This window comes from Chionomys nivalis, chromosome 5 (genome assembly GCF_950005125.1).
Source record: "Chionomys nivalis chromosome 5, mChiNiv1.1, whole genome shotgun sequence".
Taxonomy (NCBI): domain Eukaryota; kingdom Metazoa; phylum Chordata; class Mammalia; order Rodentia; family Cricetidae; genus Chionomys; species Chionomys nivalis.
The window spans coordinates 21,654,708-21,674,398 of NC_080090.1; the positions used below are offsets into that span (position 1 = coordinate 21,654,708).

Below are 19,691 nucleotides of genomic sequence, written 5' to 3' on the forward strand. Positions count from 1 at the left end.
CTGAATGCCTATCTTCATGCTTGTACAGCAAACACTTGATCCACTACGCTGTCTCCCCAGCCCCCAGAGTGTTAAATATATCGACAACCTGTTGAGTCCCTTCAGTGTGCTCATATATGGGTTTCAAAGATGACCACTGGGTATTGGATAACTGTAAGGAGGCTCATCCAAGGGAAAGACTGATTCTCTCTCTCTCTCTCTCTCTCTCTCTCTCTCTCTCTCTCTCTCTCTCTCTCGGCATAATTGCCTATAGCTCATCTGGGAGTGGAGCTCATGAAAAACAGAATCTTTTCTACTTAAATCTCTCCAGTGGTTTTCTATTATACATGAGAAGAAATAAAACAAAACAAGCCTGAATTTCTCTCCATGTCCTACGTCCCACAGGCAACAAGGTGAGGTAGGTCAAGCCTCACTCCTGCCTTAGTCCGTTCTTTATGGCCCAGGGCTTTCTTCCCATTTCTGGAACATCAGGTTCCTCTTCCCTGAATGTGGCTGCACTTTCCAAAGGTGACCTCTCAACCTCTGCCAAAGGACTCACTTAAGGAAGGCTGGTTAGCTCCAGAGAAGGAAGGAAACAAGAAGGAACGAGAGGCCGAAAATGGATGGTTTGCTAACCTCAGCAGCAGGCAACCATCTCCTGTGACCTCCTGTCTCTAGTTTTCTATCTTTAGGTTTTATAATTCTAAGAGCAGAGTTATCTGTTGTACTAGTCTGCTGAAACCAAGGATCTGCCTCCATTAATTAGGGATTTTTTGATCCTCCCTGGCAACATAGCAGTTAGGATTTAGCCCTTCCTCTCTATCTGTCTCCCACCCTCCCTCCTTCCCCCTTTCTCTCTGTTAATTAGGAAATTTTAAAGCAAACCTTAATTGTGCAAAAATGGGGCTTCAACATGACATTTTTGTGTAGGTACCTAGTGTCCTTTGCTGATGTTCACACAGCCCCATCCCATGTTCTCCTCCAATGTCCATCCCACCTCCCAGGGGTCCTCTTTCTTCTCCTGATAGCACTTTCTTCAGCTGTCATGATTGTTTGTTAGTTGGTTGCTTTTTAATCAACACAGAGTATTTCTGGTTTTGAGTTTGGCTTATTTAACATGAACTCCAGTTCTGTCCATTTTCTTCCCAACAGCATAATTCCTTTCCTCTTTGTGGCTGAACAAACGGCCACTGTGTACATACCCCATACTTCTTTCACCCGTCATCTGTTTGTGGACATGTAGGCTGGTTCCATAATTCAGCTGTAACAAGGCTGTAAAAGCCATGACTGTGCAGGTATCTCAATGACACACAGACTCTTGAGTCCTTCTGGCATATGCCAAGGGGCGGGTGGTATAACTGAATTGTACAGGTGTTCTATTTTTAGTGTTTTGAGGAACACCCATGATTCCGTAGCAGCTGGGCTAGTTTACATTCCTCCCAACTGTATATGAGATTTCTTTTCCCATCCACATGTATTTGCCTGCATTTGTATTCTGTTTTCTTTTGAGATTTGATAATGACGATGCACGTTTGCCACAGCATGCAGAGGTGTGTGGAGTTGGTCCTCTCCTTTTACCTTTACATAGGTCCTGGGGATCAAACTCAAGCCACCAGGCTGGTGCAGTTAGTGCTCCATCAAAGATCTTTACCCTCTGAGCCATCTGCCCAGTGCGTTCTCTTCATGATAGACCTTCTGACTGGAGTGAGACAGGATATCAATGTCGTTTGGAATTGATTTCCCTGATGGTTTAGGAGGGTGAACATTTTCTCATGTATTTATTGACCATTCACATTTTTATAGAAAGAATTTTAAAAAAAATTATAGACATCAATAGAACAAATAACCTGTTCAACAAATGGGCAAATGAATTGGACTCTTCTCAAAAGAGAAAGTGCAAGTGGCTAACAATTAGGGTTTTTTTGTAGAAATTAAGAAACTGCATTGATGCTACACACCAACCTAGCTATAAACCCTTTGATCTACAATGGCAACCTGCCTACATGTGCTGGTGCAACAGTGGCCGAAAAGTTGTGGGAGTAACCAACCCCTATCATGAGGGGTTAAGGCCCATTCCATGAGAAAAAAAAAAACACACTTGACGCTGGGTGGCCAAGAACCACATGGGGGAAACCAAACACTATTGTTCTGCTAAACGAAGGTAGCAGTATGATGACTCCTACTGTCATTCTGCTATACCCATAGGTCAGTGTCTTGCTCAGCCATTATCAGAGAAGCTTCTTCCTGCAGGAGATGGGAACAAATGCAAAGACTCACAACTGGACACTGTGCAGAGAGTGAGAGACCCTGGAACACCCAGTCCTAAATGGGAGTCTCCATCCAGTCCCTCTCCTCAGGACTTAGGGAACCATTCAGAAGAAGAGGTGAAAAGATTGTAAACGCCAGTAGGGATGGTAGACACCAAGGAAACAGGACTTTCCAGATACAGCAGGACTGACGGACATATGAACCCACAGAGCATCCATGAGATCTACACAGGTCCAAGCCAGACGGGGTCCCAGCACTGAAAGGGAGAAACAGACACAATCCCCAACCCCTAACCAAGAAGCAATGTCTTAGTGATAACTGTTCATAAATGAAAAATTAGTTTTCTCTAACAGAGACTCACTGAGTATACAAACCACACATAAGGTAGCCCCCCCCACACACACACACACACAAAAAAAAAACCTCAGCGGTATTTTTGTAGATTTTTTGTCTTATAATGCTCTGTCTGGGCATTTTTAACTCACTGGTTTTTTGCTTATGTAGTATGTGTTTTCTAATTTTGTGTTTTTATGAACTTTCCATATGTCTCTGTGTGTATATGTGTGTGTCTGTATGTGTGTCTTTGTGTGTATGTGTATCTCTGTGGGACCTCCAAATGTTAAGTATTTTCTGACTGACAAACCTCTCTGCCAACACAATAATCCCAATCAGACCAAATCAAACCAAATTAGAAGATGCCCAGGTTTAATGAATGTCAACGCTCCCGGGTGGCCCCTAGAAAACACAGAGAGGAGGGAAGGAGAACCGGAACAACCACCAGAGAGGAAAAAGGGGAGACCACATATTCATTCTCTGGGAGGGGGGGCAGTTTAAATAGCCTGTGGGAATGGTCTTGACCTTCCCTGGGGGTCACCATTTGGTGAGCTTTCTTGAAGGTGGAGTTTGGACTGTGGCCGCTCACAGAGGAGGTGGTTTGAAATGGAGTTTTCTGCCCAACATTCAAAAATAGATGTCGGAGGCTGGGGTGAAGCCCCCTGCAATCAAACATGTGTGTGTGTGCATGTCTCTGTGTGTATGTGCTTCTCGTGTGTGCACATCTCTGTGTGTATGTGCTTCTCGTGTGTGCACGTCTCTGTGTGTATGTGCTTCTCATGTGTGCACGTCTCTGTGTGTGTGTGCTTCTCGTGTGTGCATGTCTCTGTGTGTATGCGCTTCTCGTGTGTGCACATCTCTGTGTGTATGAGCTTCTCGTGCTCTTGTTTTCTGATTGTCTATTCTGCTTTGTTTTTTATATGCCTGTGGTTTTCTGAAGAGAGAGAGAGAAAGAAGATTGAGTTGAATGAATGGGGGGTAGAGATTGGATCTAGGAGGATGTGGAGGCCCAAAAATGTGAAGGTCAGAGAGTTTTAGCTTGTTCAAAGTTGTTGACAACAAGTGTGGCTACACACCCTGACCTAGGGTGTGGTTACTTGGCCTTTTTGACACTAAGATGCCCGTACAGGTAGATCCACCCCACCTTGACCAATGGTCAGGATATTCAAGCTTCTTCTGCTCCTTCTTTTGAACTAGGAGGTTTGACCTTGGGAGTTGCTCCATTCAGGATACTTGGTCTAGGGTAGGTTCACTGCCTACACATCAGAATGCTAATGACTTGATGTCACAAAGTACTGAAGCAAATAACTGTTCTAGTTGTCCTTTGTATCATGTTAAAGCAGTCTTTTGTCTTCTCCCCCTGTTGTATTGGGGTATATGGAAAATTAAATACAGGTGAATTTCCGTACTCACTGGCACTCCCTGGTACTATCCTATGCTTCTGTTTTGTTATTTTCACTGGAGTCTTCATGCCCTTTACTACGCTTCCGATCCCCATGCCTCTGACTGGAAAGTGGCATTTTTGTCAAAGCTGGTTCCGACAGGAGATGAGAAAGGGAAAACTGTGATCTGAATATATCATAAGAAAAAAATACTTTTTCAATTAAAAAACAAAAAGGAAGAAAGTGCATTGAGCTCCTACAGTGTGAAACCCATAATCTGAAGATGTGGGTACCTGCGTACTGGTCTCCCATCATTTTCAAAAAAGGACACCCACTCCAAGCTAGTAATGGTCATGAAGTGGTCAGTAGCTAGGGTGATTCCCTGGCTAATGAGCTGATCTTTTCTGAGATCAGCCCCAACAGTTAACTCTGCTCTTGAAAATTTAAAGCAAAGATCGAAAACTAGAGACTGGCGGGTCCCTGGAGGTTGTCACCTGCTGTGGAATTCCACAAACCGTTCACTTTTTTCCTTCCCACACTTGCTCATTCACGTCTTTCTTTAGAGGTAATTAACTGGCCCATAGTCTTTTAGCTAAAGTTGGGTTCTGTAATTTACAATCTACAAGGCCTTAAAAGGAACCCCATATTAACTACTCTAATTATCTGTTACCTCGGGTTAAGTCTCATGAGCTCTTTTCTTACCAGTAACTATAGGCTACCCCAGAGCATCTATGAAATCTAAACGGCATTAATGTTGGCACATGTGGAACAGTTTAATATGCACATGTTTGTGCATGAGCTCACACCTGCTTCCTCTCCAAGTCCCTTCAGCACCCTTCCGTACTTTTCTGCAACCTTCAGGCTGGATTCCTGTTTTCTCTCAGAGATTGCTCTCAGTTCATTTTCCACCCACTCACAGTTTTTGTGAGAGAATTGGGAACTCTCTCTCTGTATACACAACAGGGCCCTGTGCATGCCAAGCCAGTCAATCTGAGCTCCAAAGAGGCATCTTCTCTCTTCAAGGAGGAGTTAATGTCTATGTCTTTCCTGTGTTCTCTTCTATTTCATTGTCCCCAGTAACCCTAACCACCAGAGCAAGGGCTCAGCCTTAAAGAGGTCAGGGATTCCTTTGATGATTGCAACAAACATTGTCCTAAGAGGGAAAAATGAAGACATAGGAACATAAAATTGGGATTCGATTAATAACCACATCCCCAGCTGTATTAGTCTAGTTTGGGTCATTACAACAAAATACTCAAGACAAACTAACTATACAAAGAGAAAGTGTTTATTTGGCTCAGCTTTGGTGACCATTTTGGCTGTGTCATGTCATGCCAAGAATGTAGGTAAAGGAGGGAAGTCACACAGTAAAAGCCAATGAGGTTGGCGGGAAAGGGGGTCCCCACAGTTCCTACCAAGAGTATACCCCCATGACCTAAGACCTCCCCTGGTCGCCATCTTTATGGTCAGGACCACATCCCACCACCACAGAAAACCAGGGCTCCAACACTTGAACCTTTAGTAACTGGGTGAGCGCAAACATCTAAACTATAACAGCACCTAACATCCCACACCACTTTTGATCCCCTCCTTCCTCTTGCAATGACTCACCCATACCTCTGCAATCAGAAATTGATAAAAACAAACAAACAAACAAACCTAGCTTCTCCCTCCTGGGTTCATTACGCTCATGAGAACCAACAACAGAAACTAAAGCCCTCCCCTCCCCAATGCTTAGAGGTAGTCACACTGAGAAGACATTAACTGCTTCCCCCATTAGAATAACCCAGGATAAACACTTCTAATTTCCTAGATTACAGTTTACCTCACTCGAGCTGCCTTCTAAACGGTTCCCTTGCTAGGGAGACATTCTTCAGCACTAGCGGAGATTGCAAAACAGCCAAAGCCTAGCAGCAGCAGCCTTAACAAGAATTCCTTAGGTGGGTTATTTCCTGGGAAGATTATCATAGTGATTAATCGCATCTACTTTTTGTTGTCAGTTTCAGAGGGTGACATTTTTGGCCTTGTTCCCAGATTCCAGAGGCGGCAGTTTGAAACCTGCAGCTTCTTATAGACTGTCTCTACCTTCTAATTAGAAAAGAGTTTTGAAAATGTTGGCGCTTTCTGGAATGCAAGATGGAAAGAAGAAAGGAAAGGTAGATGAGAAAGAAAAGCAATCATAAAACTGCATACAGGTCAGAAACTGGATGGATTGTTTTTTAACCAGTGCCTTTAGCTTTGAAGTTATTTCCTCTGAGTTTTTTTTTTTTTTTGGTTTTGTTTGTTTGTTTGCTTGGTCAACAAATAACACACACCTTAAAAAATTATTTTGACAGTTGAATTAAATGAAAGGAGCCATGAAAAGCACATAGGCTCTCAAATGCTGCTCAGCAAACACTTGCTTCCTTCCCAGTCCTGCCGCACTTGTTTAACACACTTGTTAGCATGAGCGTGCACACAGTTAGCATGAGCGTGCACACAGGCACACACACACACATGCACACATGCGTACACACAAATTGTCCTCAGGAGCTAATCTACTTTGAAAGGAACAAAAGCCCAATCTAATATAAAGTATTACTTCCTGAGTCTTACAACTGTTTTCCCTTGATAGTTAACCTCTCCGTATGAGCTCAATTTTCATAACTCAAGAGGCTTGTGAGTTAGGCCTTGAAAAATGGGTGGCACCCAATCCGAAAACCAGGAGATAAGACAGCCCACTTGGCAGAGAAATAGCACAAGTGGGGACTTCACAGTGGGGTCATTTCAGACAACTGCATCATCTGGTGAGCCAGAGTGAGGCCGAGTAGGGGACATTGGTGGAAGACAGAAGGTGCCAAAGGCATTTGGACTTTGCGCAGGTCACAAAGCCTCCTAGGAGGCTTTCGTCAGAATGGTGACAGGAACAGATGTGCTTTTTTTTTTAATTTTTTTTTTTTTCGAGACAGGGTTTCTCTGTGGTTTTGGAGCCTGTCCTGGAACTAGCTCTTGTACCAGGCTGGTCTCGAACTCACAGAGATCCGCCTGCCTCTGCCTCCCAAGTGCTGGGATTAAAGGCGTGCGCCACCACTGCCCGGCACAGATGTGCTTTAGAAAGCAGAAGGTGGCAGCAGTGGGGAGGATAAATGAGAGGTGGAGTGAAGGGCAAGAGAGACAGAAAGCGAGACCAGGCAGAGCTATCGATTGCAGAGGAGAGATAATGAGCGCCTGCACTGCAGGACTGGCAATGGCCATGGCAAGACGCCAGCAGGCTCTGGGGACATTAAAGAGTAGAACTGACAGGATTTAGTGACTGATTAGATGGGGGCGGGTAGTAGGAGAAGGAACAGGAAGTGATTATCAACTCCTACCTTGGAAAACTAGGCAGACACCGATGGCATTTCCAAATGACAGGCTCTAAGAAACTGCTTTCTTTTCCTTCTCCCAACTGCCACCCTGGACACTGTTCGAAGGACTCAGCTGTCCCCAGCTCCCACTTGACAGACTCTTGTATAACTCAATTCCACGAACCTGGCAGTAAGTGGAACGCCCCAGTATCTCAACGATGTTGGTTACCCCGCCCATCTTGGCTTGGGTCTGTGAAACCTCTGGAAAATAATCGCAGTAAAAAAAATAGCCCAGGGGCTGGAGAGATGGCTCAGAGGTTAAGAGCATTGCCTGCTCTTCCAAAGGTCCTGAGTTCAATTCCCAGCAACCACATGGTGGCTCACAACCATCTGTATGGGGTCTGGTGCCCTCTTCTGGCCTGCAGGCATACACACAGACAGAATATTGTATACATAATAAATAAATAAATAAATATTTAAAAAAAAAAAAAATAGCCCAGTCCCTGAAGAGCTCATGGCCTAGATGGCATAGTCACCCACTGAAACTACAGTACAAGATGACCACACAGTAAAACAAAAGGGCTGGGCCAGAGAGAGCTTTGCAAAGGTCAGGTCACCCTTAGATGAAATGTGAACTGGCGAGACACAAGAAGGGCTTTTAGCCACAGGAGCAGCAGATGTTTTAGAAGCAGGAAGAGGTGGTAAAATTTAGTAAGGGATAAGGTAGATGGAGCGGAACAGGAAAGAGCCAATCATGAACAGGTTAGTTGGTAGAGTGCTCCCCAGCATGCACAAAGCCCTGGGTTCACTCATTGGTATCCATAAAACTGGTATAGGCCACATACCTAGAACTGGAGCACTCAAGAGGTGGAGGCAGGAGGATCAGGAGTCAGGATGATCCTTGGCGATATAGTGAGTTCAAGGCCAAGTTAGGTTACAGAAGGCTGCCTCAGAAAGTATTTTTTAAAGATCCTATTTATGGGGCTGAAGAGATGGCTCAGTGGTTAAGAGCATTGGCTGCTCTCCCAGAAGACCCAGGTTCAATTCCCAGCAAACACATGGCAGCTCATGACTGTCTAGAACTCCAGTTCCAGGGTATCTGTGACACCTTCACACCAATGCACATAAAAATAAAGTTAAATAAATTATTTATAAAAAGTCATGTTGGCCAGGCAGCACTCACCTGCCTTTCTCGGCACTCAGGAGGCAGAGGCAGGCAGATCTCTGTGAGTCTGAGACGTGAATTTCAGAACAGTTAGAATAGTTACACAGAGAAACCCTGTCTCGAAAAACCAAAACAAAAAAAATCGTATTTTTTTAAATGTATTGTCTTAGATACAGTTTCTATTGCTGTGAAGAGACACCATGACCATGGTAACTCTTATGACGGAAAACATTTAATTGTGGTGGCTCGTTTACAGTTCAGAGTCCATTATCATTACAGTCCATTATCGTCACGGCAAAAAGCAAGGCAGCATGCAGGCAGACATGGTGCTGGAACTGAGGAGTCCTACATCTTGATCCAGAGACAACTGGAAGTTGAACTGAACCACTGGGCATGGCTTCAGCATATGTGAGACCTCAAAGCCTTCCTCCATAGTAACACACCTCTTCCAACAAGACCACACTTACTCCTATGAAGGCACACCTCCTAATAGTGCCACGCCTTATGAGCTTATGGGGGCCAATTCCATTCAAACTACCATAGGTATGCTTAATCACTGGGAGATTCAAGCAGGATATTTTTTTTTCAGTCACTGGTATTTATCCAGTGTTAAAGGAAAGCAATAACATCTCACTACCTAGATATCCCAGGTTCTACACTAGCCTAATCCAGACCGTGGGTGGGTGAACTACATACATATTTCCTCCCAACCACGGAACTGTGAGCTACAGTCACCTTTCCATCCTGTGTCTGACTGAATTCCTGAAAGGCAGAACTGTCATTTTCACCATCCGTATCCAGAGCCTATCTGAAAACATACCGAAGTTGGCACCTAGTACCCACTGTATGATCACTGAACAATTTCTTCCTGTCCTTCCAGCTTTCTAGAATCATCTTCTGTCCATAGCTAAATGCTCCCCAAAAGACCACAGTTCAAGTCCTGCTAAAGGTACTATTTGGACATTGAGCGAAGCATATATGCTTTAGTAATTTATTAACAGGCTGGTTTGGGATGGCATATACGCAGCAGTGCGTATGTAGAGGTCAGAGGGCAGCTTTCACGAGTCAGTTCTCTTTGTAGTATTTGGGTCCTGAGGGTCAAACTCTGGTCAGATGAATGGCATTCACTACACAAATGGTATTTTCCTGTGTCATCAGTCATCTTCATGTAGCATCAAGAGAAACTTGCAAAATAATTAAAAGAATAAAGAGCTAGAATCAGCAGTGCTGGGGTCCAACTCTGGCCTTGCATTAACTGGTTCTTTAGTTTGGAAAGTCCCTTTTTTCTGAGAACTTTTTAATTTGTAAAATAAACATGGGAACATTCTTACCCAAGTCCCTACCCACCCTTATTTTAAAAACCACAGTATTTTTATGGAACTTAATGGGGTCTCACATAACATTTTATTAGTAGAATGCATTTCTAATGCTACTGGTTACTCTTCAAAAGCAGAGCATTTGACTCATCTACCGCCATATTTAACACATGGCCAGGATCTATAAATAACTGCCAAAAGAATGGAGGGCAAAGAAGCTTAAAATTTCCCTTTGTGAAACGAACTAAACTTCAAATACTCATGCTCCAAATTATTTTAAACAGTCGCTGTAAGTGTCATTTCATTTTAGATAGCAGACATAGCAATTAGCAGAGTGCCTGTGCAGCTAGAAACATTGCCATTCAGTCTGGCTTTTATTCGGGATAATGAATATGAATGCGTTTTGACGAAATGAATGGCTCTGCTGCAGTCGTGCTGAATACACGCTCACGCTGTTGTGATGCGTCTGACCCAGGCAGAGGACACATGCTTCCAGCTACAGAACACTGGCCTTTCAGTGACCCCTGCCCCTCACAACACAATGGAGAAAAGTGCTCTGTAGATTGGAGGTACCCGCCAAACCTCCTCTGATTAGTACTGGTTGGTGGTGGCACGCGCCTTTAATTCCAGCGTTAGAGAGGCAGAGGCAGGAAGATCTGAGTTCAAAACTGGCCTGGTCTACAGAGTGAATTCCAAGGCAGCCAGAGCTACAAAGTGAGACCCTGTCTTAAAAAAATATTTAAAAAAAAAAAAAGCAACAACAACAAAAAAATCAGCTAATGTATGGTGGGGATACAGAAGTACAAATCTATCCTGCCTGAGCCAGATATGTTAAGGATCTGTTACTTTGTACATATAACTACTTACCTTCTAGGTCAAGATGAAAAGGGAGCATATAAAAACAGGAAGCCACATAATTATGTTATATAAATCCAACACACACACACAAACAAAACCACCATAAAACCAGCTATTACCCTCCCAGGTACACACAAATTAGAAAATTGGAATCATGGCATGATGGAGGAAGGTCATTGGTTAAATAATAAAGAAACTGCTTGGCCCTCATAGATTAGAACATAGGTGGGTGGAGTAAACAGAACAGAATGCTGGGAGGAAGAGGAAGTGAGCTTAGACTCCATGCCTCTGCTCTCCAGGGCAGATGCGATGAAGCTCCGACCCAGGATGGACGTAGGCTAGAATCTTCTCGGTAAGCGCACCTTGGGGTGCTACGCACATTATTAGAAATGGGCTAGTCCAGGTGCGAGAGTTAGCCGAGAAGAGGCTAGATATAATGGGCCAAGCAGTGTTTAAAAGAATACAGTTTGTGTGTTATTTCGGGGCATAAGCTAGCCAGGCGACCAGGAGCTGGGGCGGCAGGAACACAGCCCGCAGCTCCCACAACAATGGCATTTGCAAGAAAAAGATAGAACTAGAAGTTATGTTTTCTCTCATAATGCAGATCCTAGATTTTAATTATGTGAGTGGGTGGGAAGGTCATGAAAAAGGAAGGGGGACAGACCATGATGGAGGGGAGCAGCTTAAAGGAGGGTTCTGAAGGGGAGAGAAGGGGGACAGTAGAAATGTGACATGAGGGTCAAGTGTGGTGGCGCACATCTTTAATCCCAGCATTTGGGAAGCAGAGGCAGGCGGATCTCTGGGGATTCGAGGACAGCCTGGGCTATAGAGTGAGTCCCAGGACAGGAACCAAAAGCTACGGAAGAAACCCTGTCTCGAAAAATAAAAAAAAAAAAAGAGAGAGAGAGAAATGTGACATGAAAGTAGACGGGCTACTGGGAGAAGGAGACCAGCAGCAGAGGGTCAGGGAGAAAGACCCACAAAAAGCACATATGAAAATACCATAACAAAACCCATCTCTTTGATGCTCATTTAAGAAGACTTAACAAAAAGCAAACACCTATAAAGCTTTAAGGCTGGGATCTCCTTTGGAACTCTAGAATAATCTGTTCCTCTCATCCCACCATCTAATGTATGTATTGCATACATATACATATAATATAGACATGTAATATATACATAAAATCCCAATTCAGTCCTTACCCTTGCAAATGTCATGACGGCTGAATAAAACTCAGGTGTGTGTGTGTGTGTGTGTGTGTGTGTGTGTGTGTGTGTGTATCACCTTTTCTTTATTCACCGGTCATACTTCTTATGTAATTGTAAACTGAGCAGCCATAAACACAAATGAACAAGTATCTCTGTGGAAGAACTTAAATTCAACTTTAGACTCGTCCTTATGGCAGCTGTATTTTTGTTTCTTGAGAAACCACCACCGACTCCCATGACAGCACCAGTTATCGTTTCCATCCTCGCCTGGGTTAATCTTCTCCACGTTAGCAGTTCTGACTAGCGAGGACAAACTTCCAGTGGCTTTAACTTGCATTCCCCCTTGGGTGTTTACTGTCAGTTTGCTTCTTTTGAGAACTACCATTCAGTTCACTGGACCATTTACTAGAAGACTCAAGTAGCTTTTAACGCTTTTTTTCTTTACATATTTACTTTCAATATTTAGCATCTTGTTCCGTCCCAGCATGAGAACGCTGGGGATATTAATTTAACTCTGGTTTATTAAAGATGGCCTCACTATGTAGTTCTGGCTGTCCTGGAGCTCCCTACCTAGATCAGGTTGGCATCGAACTCAGAGATCTGCCAGCCCCTGCCTTCCAAGTGCTGGGACCAAAGGTGTACACTGTTATGCCCAGCTTAATTTAACTCTTTCCAAGCAATTTCCTGATTATTATTTTCATCCCCATCTTACAGATGGAAAACAACATATCTAGATGTGAAGATATTGTTCAAGATCTAAACCTCAGCCGGGCAGTGGTGGCGCATGCCTTTAATCCCAGCACTCGGGAGGCAGAGGCAGGCAGATCTCCGTGAGTTCGAGGCCAGCCTGGTCTACAAGAGCTAGTTCCGGGACAGGCACCAAAGCTACAGAGAGACCCTGTCTCAAAAAAAAAAATAAATAAATAAAGATCTAAACCTCAGTAGAGTCAGGCTCTCTTAATCGGCCTAGGACAGTTGTCTAACTATACGAATTCACATTGCAATATACCATGTGATTGGTCCTCACTCTAGTCAGAATGATTAAAGTCAAGAAAATTAACCCAGGTGAGGATGGAAACTGCTAATGAGAATGAACTGGAGCAGCTACTAGAGCACTGAGTGTGGTGGTTTCTCTGGGAGTGGGGGTGAGGGAGAGAGAAAGAACAGAACAACAGAAATGAGATGGGTGGGGCCTAGTGGTTAAGAGCACTTGCTGTTCTCCCAGAGGACATGGGTTCACTGCCCATCACCTTACAACCATGTAAGTGTAACTCCATTTCCAGAGGATCCAACATCTGAACTGAGGAGCACCAAGCACACACGTGTAGATATACATAAAACACTCATACACATAAAATAGTTATGGGGGAGGTGGGGGGGAGAGAGAGAGAGAGAGAGAGAGAGAGAGAGAGAGAGAGAGAGAGAGAGACTTGGTAGAGCTGAAGAACCGCCCTTATACAAACACACACCAGGAAGTCAAACTGATTGATTAAGACACCTGCCATAGTTAAGTGCCAATCCATTTATTTTGCAGAAAGCATCTGCTAGGTCTGGGTACTCTGAAATCTAAAACACAGTGAAAAAGGCATGTTAGTTGGGAGAATTCACTTAAAATTCTAGTTCTGTCATTTATTATCAAGTCATTTAATCTTTAAAACACTTTACTCCTCTGTTAGACAAGTACGTCTAAGTACAAACACCAAATCTGAAGTGCTGTCATAGAGCTTAAGCTGTGGCAGAGCCGTGCTCTAAATTAACCATGAAAACCATCATCACGATACAAAATCAATTAAGCAACTACTGTCACTGAGTGAGAAAAGAATGGATCCCCAAGATGTATTTCCTCTCATCTATTTTTTTTTTTTTTTTTTTTGGTTGAAACAGGGTTTCTCTGTGGCTTTGGAGCCTGTCCTGGAACTAGCTCTGTAGACCAGGCTGGTCTCGAACTCACAGAGATCCGCCTGCCTCTGCCTCCCGAGAGCTGGGATTAAAGGCGTGCGCCACCATCGCCCGGCCAAAATATGTAGCCCGGGCTGGCCTCGAACACGTGATCCTCCTGCCTCTGCCTCCTTCAGCAAATCCTACCAGCATGCGCCACCACAACCAACTTTCTTCTCATCTATAAAGTCTGCCATAAAACACAAGGATGATAAACTTTTTCTAGTCAAGCACATGTCTTTAATTCCAGTACTCGGGAGACAGAGGCAGGAGGATCTCTGAGTTCGGGTCAGCTTGGTCTACAGAGTGAATACCAGAACAGCCAGGGAAACACAGAGAAACCCTGTCTCTCTCTCTGTGTCTGTGTGTGTGGTGGTGGTGGTGGTAGTAGTGGGGAGAGGGGTTCTTAGAAGGGAGACAGAAGTGTTGATAAAAGTATGTGTTCAACTGTTATGAAAGAGGTTACTTAGTTGCCAATTCTGTTTTTGACTGGGCAAAGTAAGGGTTATTGGGCTAATGTTTAAAGAAAAATAAAGATAAAAAAGGGCAGGTACATCTACTTAGAATCTCAGTGCTGCCAAAGCAGACACAGACAGATCCTTAGGGCTTGCTGACCGTTAACCCAGCCAACCTGGACAGCTCCAAAAAATAAAAACGCAACAAAGTGGATGGTGCTTGAGGAATGACAAGCCACACAATTTTAAGGTACTACTCAAGGACTAATCGGGAAACAACAGGTATCGGTGAAAAGAAGCCAAAGCAATCAGACAGCTCCGTGTGAAAAGGTACCTGCTGACAGGCCTGACAACCCAAGTCTGATTCCCCAGGGCCAGCAGTGGAAAGAGGACAGTCAACTACCACAAGATTTCCTCTGACGTCTCAGGTGCATCTGACCTCCACACACAGGCCATGGTATTTGTGCCTCTTCCCCAAATTAAAAGTTTATTGTTGCAATGGAAAAGTAAAATCCAAGAGACCAGATCAAACCATTTCTCCATTTAACTTATTAACTATTTTGCACCAGGGAGCTCGAGAGTTGGTTTAGTGGTTAGGAGCACTGGCTGCTCTTCCAGAAGACTCCCACATGGTGGCTATCACCAGTTGTAACTCTAGTTCTAGGAATTCAATGCCCTCTTCTGGGCACTTTGGGCACATGGTGCACAGACATACATGCAAAACACCCATACACATAGAACAAGTAATAAAAAATAAGTGTTTCCAGCAGATAAACTGCAAAACATCTTAAGAAACACTTGCATTTTCTTGATAAAGAATCTCTGAGCCAGGCACAGTGGCACAGGACTGTGATCTCAGCTCTTGGGAGGTAGCAGTGTGAAGAAGGATCAGGAGTTCGAGGTTACCTTAGCCTGTGAAGTCAGTCTGAGGCCAGCCTGGACTAACACTGTCTAATGCTCAAGAGTTCGAGGCTACCTTGGCCTATGACGTCAGTCTGAGGCCAGCCTGGACTGTCTATAACGCTCAGGAGTTCGAGGTGGCTTTTTAGGCTTGCCTTGACATAACAACTTTTCTGGAGGAGTATTTGTTTTCAGAAATTTGTTGTGTTTTTAAGTCTGGAAAACAATTCACTGGTTTTCTTAAATCATGATCACAAAATCATACTATCTGCTGCTAGATCTTTGAATGTTAGGAAGCCTCAGCTTAGATGGGCTCTAGCTTTTCTAACAATATTTTAGGATGCTTATTCATACAGCTGAGAAAGTACTTTCCCCCAGGAAATGTCACAGTGGTAAGTGACAGCACCTGCCCAGCAAGGCCGCATCTCTGCACTTCCTCACATCCCTGGTAACTCTTCGTCCAGACCAGTGAGCCCTCAGGATGCACACGAGCTTTCCAGGAGTCTCCTTCCTTCCCATCATGGAACTTACAGAGAGAAGGACCTAAGCTGGGCAATGCCTTATCTATCAATAGTGTAACGACTTAGGTGATAAACCAGAAGAGAGCAAAGGAGGTTTACCCAAAACTTTAGGTTTTATCACCTAAAGTCTACTAATTTTACAACAGACAATACTCAGCTTAAATTCTAGGTGAAAATCTTTTTAGCAATTAGAAAAAGGATAACCATATAAATATTATAATAGTGCTCAATTTCTTTTTTGAAAACTCAATTCTAAAAACGGATGAGTTTAAATTTAATCTTTTGGTATAAAACGAATACCAACGGTACTAATGCTGAAAAAACCAAATTACAAAACAAATACATGATCACAATTTAAATTCTTTGGATTGTTTATCTCTAAGCCCCAATACAAAAAATTTCAAACTTTCCCAACCACACATGGTAGTGTTAATATTTTATATGTAAAAATGTTGTACTTTGGGAACTCTGTAAAGTTCGCAGCTGTCACCACGGCAGAAAGGAAAGGTGGGGGCTGAAGGGACAACAGTGGCCCAGTGTGACAGGAACAAACACTGCTAGGGACCTTATGTTGACTTCTCTACTGTTCAAAAACATGTGAGCATCTTCTAGCTTCATCGGCTTTCCGACTGTCAGACAAGGACCTTTACTTCTCTCAAGCAGATGAGAACTAAGACTTCCTAAAGGATGGACCTCAATTATTGGGTCCCCTTTACATCGAAGGCCAACACTGGTTTTCATTTCTATTAGAACGAGGGAACGTTCACTAGAGTCCTCAGAATGTTCAGGGAGGAAAAACTTGCAAAGCTTTCCCAGTCCATACAGAATGATCAGAATGTAACAGAAGCTGCAGAAGATCCAGAACGCACGTCAGTCATATTTGATCCTCTCTATCAGGCGTTCCTCCTTGTAATGGGAAATAATCTGAATCAGGATGGAACAGTTGATCAGAAGAAAGAACAAACCCGCTAACCAAATAAACAGGAAGGTGTTCTTGCCTTGAAACTCTAGCACATACGCGGGAGTCAGCCACAAGGCCTGTCCTATAAACCACAACATCAAGAGGACTATGGCTCTTCTCCAAGGGATTCTCACGAGTGGCATCACCAGAGGCAGAAGGCAGAGGTACCAAAGGAAGTACTGAGAGGTGCAAACTTTGTTAAAAGTCACAAAGATGGATGTGTGAAGAAAACAACAGAAGTCCAGATCTCTGTAATAGGCAAAAGACACGGCTGAAAGCAGGATGAACTGTGGCAGGAACGCGGCGATCCCCAGGGTGAAACTCCACTTGCTCTCTGCCGTCAAGTACAGCATATAGAAATAGGGAGAAAAGTTGTGGCGGATGTCCCTCCTGGTCAGGTGATAGAGGTAGGTGTGCTCCAAAAACTCCCAACCGTATTTATAGTAAAAACCGAAGTTCAGGGCAAAAAACGTGAGTCCCGCCACCGCGACAAAGAGCAGCACCGCCCAGCTACACAGCCGCCTCAGGAAGTCGTACAGACGAGCCTGGAAGGAGTAGCGGGCTTGCCGGAGACTCTCGTCGCTTTCGCGCTCGGGCCGCAAGTGGAGCGCTATGGGGAGGATGTAGGTGACCGGATACATCTTCATGTGCACCGCGAAGCCATAGAACACCGCGGCACACGCGATCAGCCGCTTCTCTATTAAGTACAGGGCCGTGAGCACCAGGGAGGCGACGATGGAGTCAGCGTTGCCACGGCTCGACACCGCCATGGGTAAGGGGTTAAGCAGCCAGAAGACGCAGTAGCCACAGGCCTGGCGGCGCCCCAGCCCCTTGAGCAGCAGCAGGCGGTATAAGAGGAAGGCGGTGAGGAGATCGCAGCTGATGAAGAGAAACTTGCCGAAGAGCTCGGTGAGGTAGATGTTGGGAGTGAGCAGCCAACTCAGGAGCGGCGTGTAGCGATACGTCGCCCTCAGGTAAGGCGAGCGCCCTTCCGTGACGAAACGCGCGGCGTCCGTGAACACATGGTAGTCGATGTCGGTGTACCGCACCAGCAGAGTCCGGTCCTGGAAGACACCGTAGAAAACCAGGGCGACCCGGGCCAGGAAGGCCACGGCGAACACCCCGGCGGGGGGCACCCGCAGGTTCAGGAACCGTTCCCCCCAATGCCTGGTGTAGCTCATGGTCTGGCTGCGGCCCCGCCGCCCGGCCCGGGCCCCACGCTGCGCCGCCCGCTTTCTAACCGTCCTCCTGCTCCCCGCACTCGGCCTCCCGGAGCATCTCCTCCACCCGACTGCAAACAGAAACAACCCGGGAGCGAGCAATTCCGGTACGTCGTACCGCCCCCGCGCTATTTCCGGCCTCGAGCGGCTTCTCCGTGGTTCCCCCGCGGAACAATTCCCTTTCTCGGGATTGGCTGTCTAGCTTCCCCTAGCTTCCTCCGGCGGAGGCGGGATTTCCGGTCCCCCATTGGCCGCACTTTTGCTGCCCGGAAAGCCCGGAGTGGCTGAGCTCTTGCGGAGCTGGGTGAGTTTTGTTTTTAGTAACTGGTGCCGCCGCGCTCCCGACTCTTGGCAAAGAGTGAGCTGGGACCTGCTGCCTACATCCCTCAGGACTGACTTGGAGGACTGAGAGTGAAAAATGTAGATGGAAAGGAAATAAACCTAAAATAGTTCTCATTTTTGACCTCTGTTAGGAATTTTCCTACCAGAATCCGTCTGTGCGGTCGCCCCTGGAGTGCCCTCAACTCCGTTCTTTTCAGGCATCCTTCACCTAAGTCCGAATCTGCCCTCCGCCCACCCCGTTCCACCCCATTGGTTTCTTGCCAAGGACTCCAACTCTTTCATTCTTTTTCTGGTTACACTACTTAGAATCGACTTAAGAACTTCATACTTGTAGAATATTTCCAGTTTCAACTAAATTGTAGGATCCTCGGGAGTAGAAAGTGTTTATTTCTTTCCCGTAATGTAGTACAGTCTCAGACACATGGTAACTGACCCGGGCTGGCTGGCTTGATCTTACAAACTGAGCCTGCTCCTAGGGAAAGTTTGGTGATTAGTATAGAGGTGGCTCCAGTCAGTCTGGACATTCAGCTCTCATCCTACGCTTCACATTCATCCTTTGAACGAGCCATACTAACCTCATATTTTGATGTTTTAATATGCTTTGATGTAAGTATACGTTGTAGATTAATAACTACTAGTCATTTTTCACCATGCACTGATCTTATATATGGTGATGACACATTATCATTCAAATAACAGCCGTTATGATTCATAATAGTTGTTAAGGACTAATTTACAATTATCAGACATGCTAACTACTTTTTAATGTAAAGTAGATATTCTTATCGTTACCGGTGAGGAAAATCAGAGTTTACGTAGAGTAAATAAGCCACATAGCTGAGTAGCAGCAGAACTGGAATTGAAAGTAGGTCTATCTGACCCAACATATCTTAATTGCTGCGTGATGAACTTCCAAATAAAATGCCGATTTGGAATTCTGGTTTCTCTCTGTTTTTGTCTTAATCTCACCTTGAGAGCTTTCTGATAACCTCTCTCCTTGCTGCGCTTTTTATCCCTGGTTTGTTATTTTCTTTTGGGAGTTATAGGTAAGTGAAGCTCAGTCTCAATAGAGGATGTAAGAGTAGTGTCTGAAGATTCAGTAAGGGTTCCTCTGGGTGGGTTGTCTTAGGTATTTTGGCCAAAAGGCCTCAGCTAATTCTCCTCTGTGGCTGGCCTAAAAATAGGAGAGACATCGAATTCAGAAGAAAAGGTAACAGCTAATCAAAAGGAACAGCCTGTTTAGAGTTGAATGAATGAGATGCAGAAAACGGCAGAACTCTTGAACAGATCCCACTCCCTGCCGTTAGTGTCCAACCTGTGGAGTGTTTTCCACAGATGGTGTTTTGGAATATGTTAATGACCTGTTTTGTATTAGCACATGCTAAATGTTTCACCCTTGGTATCTGTATTTGTTTTGTACCACTTGTTTCTCGCAGGTGTGTAAGAACTACAGATTTGGGATCTGGTTATTTCATATGTCTGTGACATTTATTATCTCTTATGACTCACTTGTCTATT

General features: G+C 44.7%; 1 protein-coding gene across 1 annotated transcript; it reads right to left on the reverse strand.

Annotated features, from left to right (window-relative positions):
• Positions 1-13,366: 13,366 nt before the first annotated feature.
• Positions 13,367-18,007, reverse strand: Pigm (phosphatidylinositol glycan anchor biosynthesis class M). Its single transcript, XM_057770858.1, has one exon. It carries the CDS (start codon positions 17,790-17,792, stop codon positions 16,521-16,523), a length of 1,272 nt encoding a protein of 423 aa, XP_057626841.1. The 5' UTR covers positions 17,793-18,007; the 3' UTR covers positions 13,367-16,520.
• Positions 18,008-19,691: the final 1,684 nt, after the last annotated feature.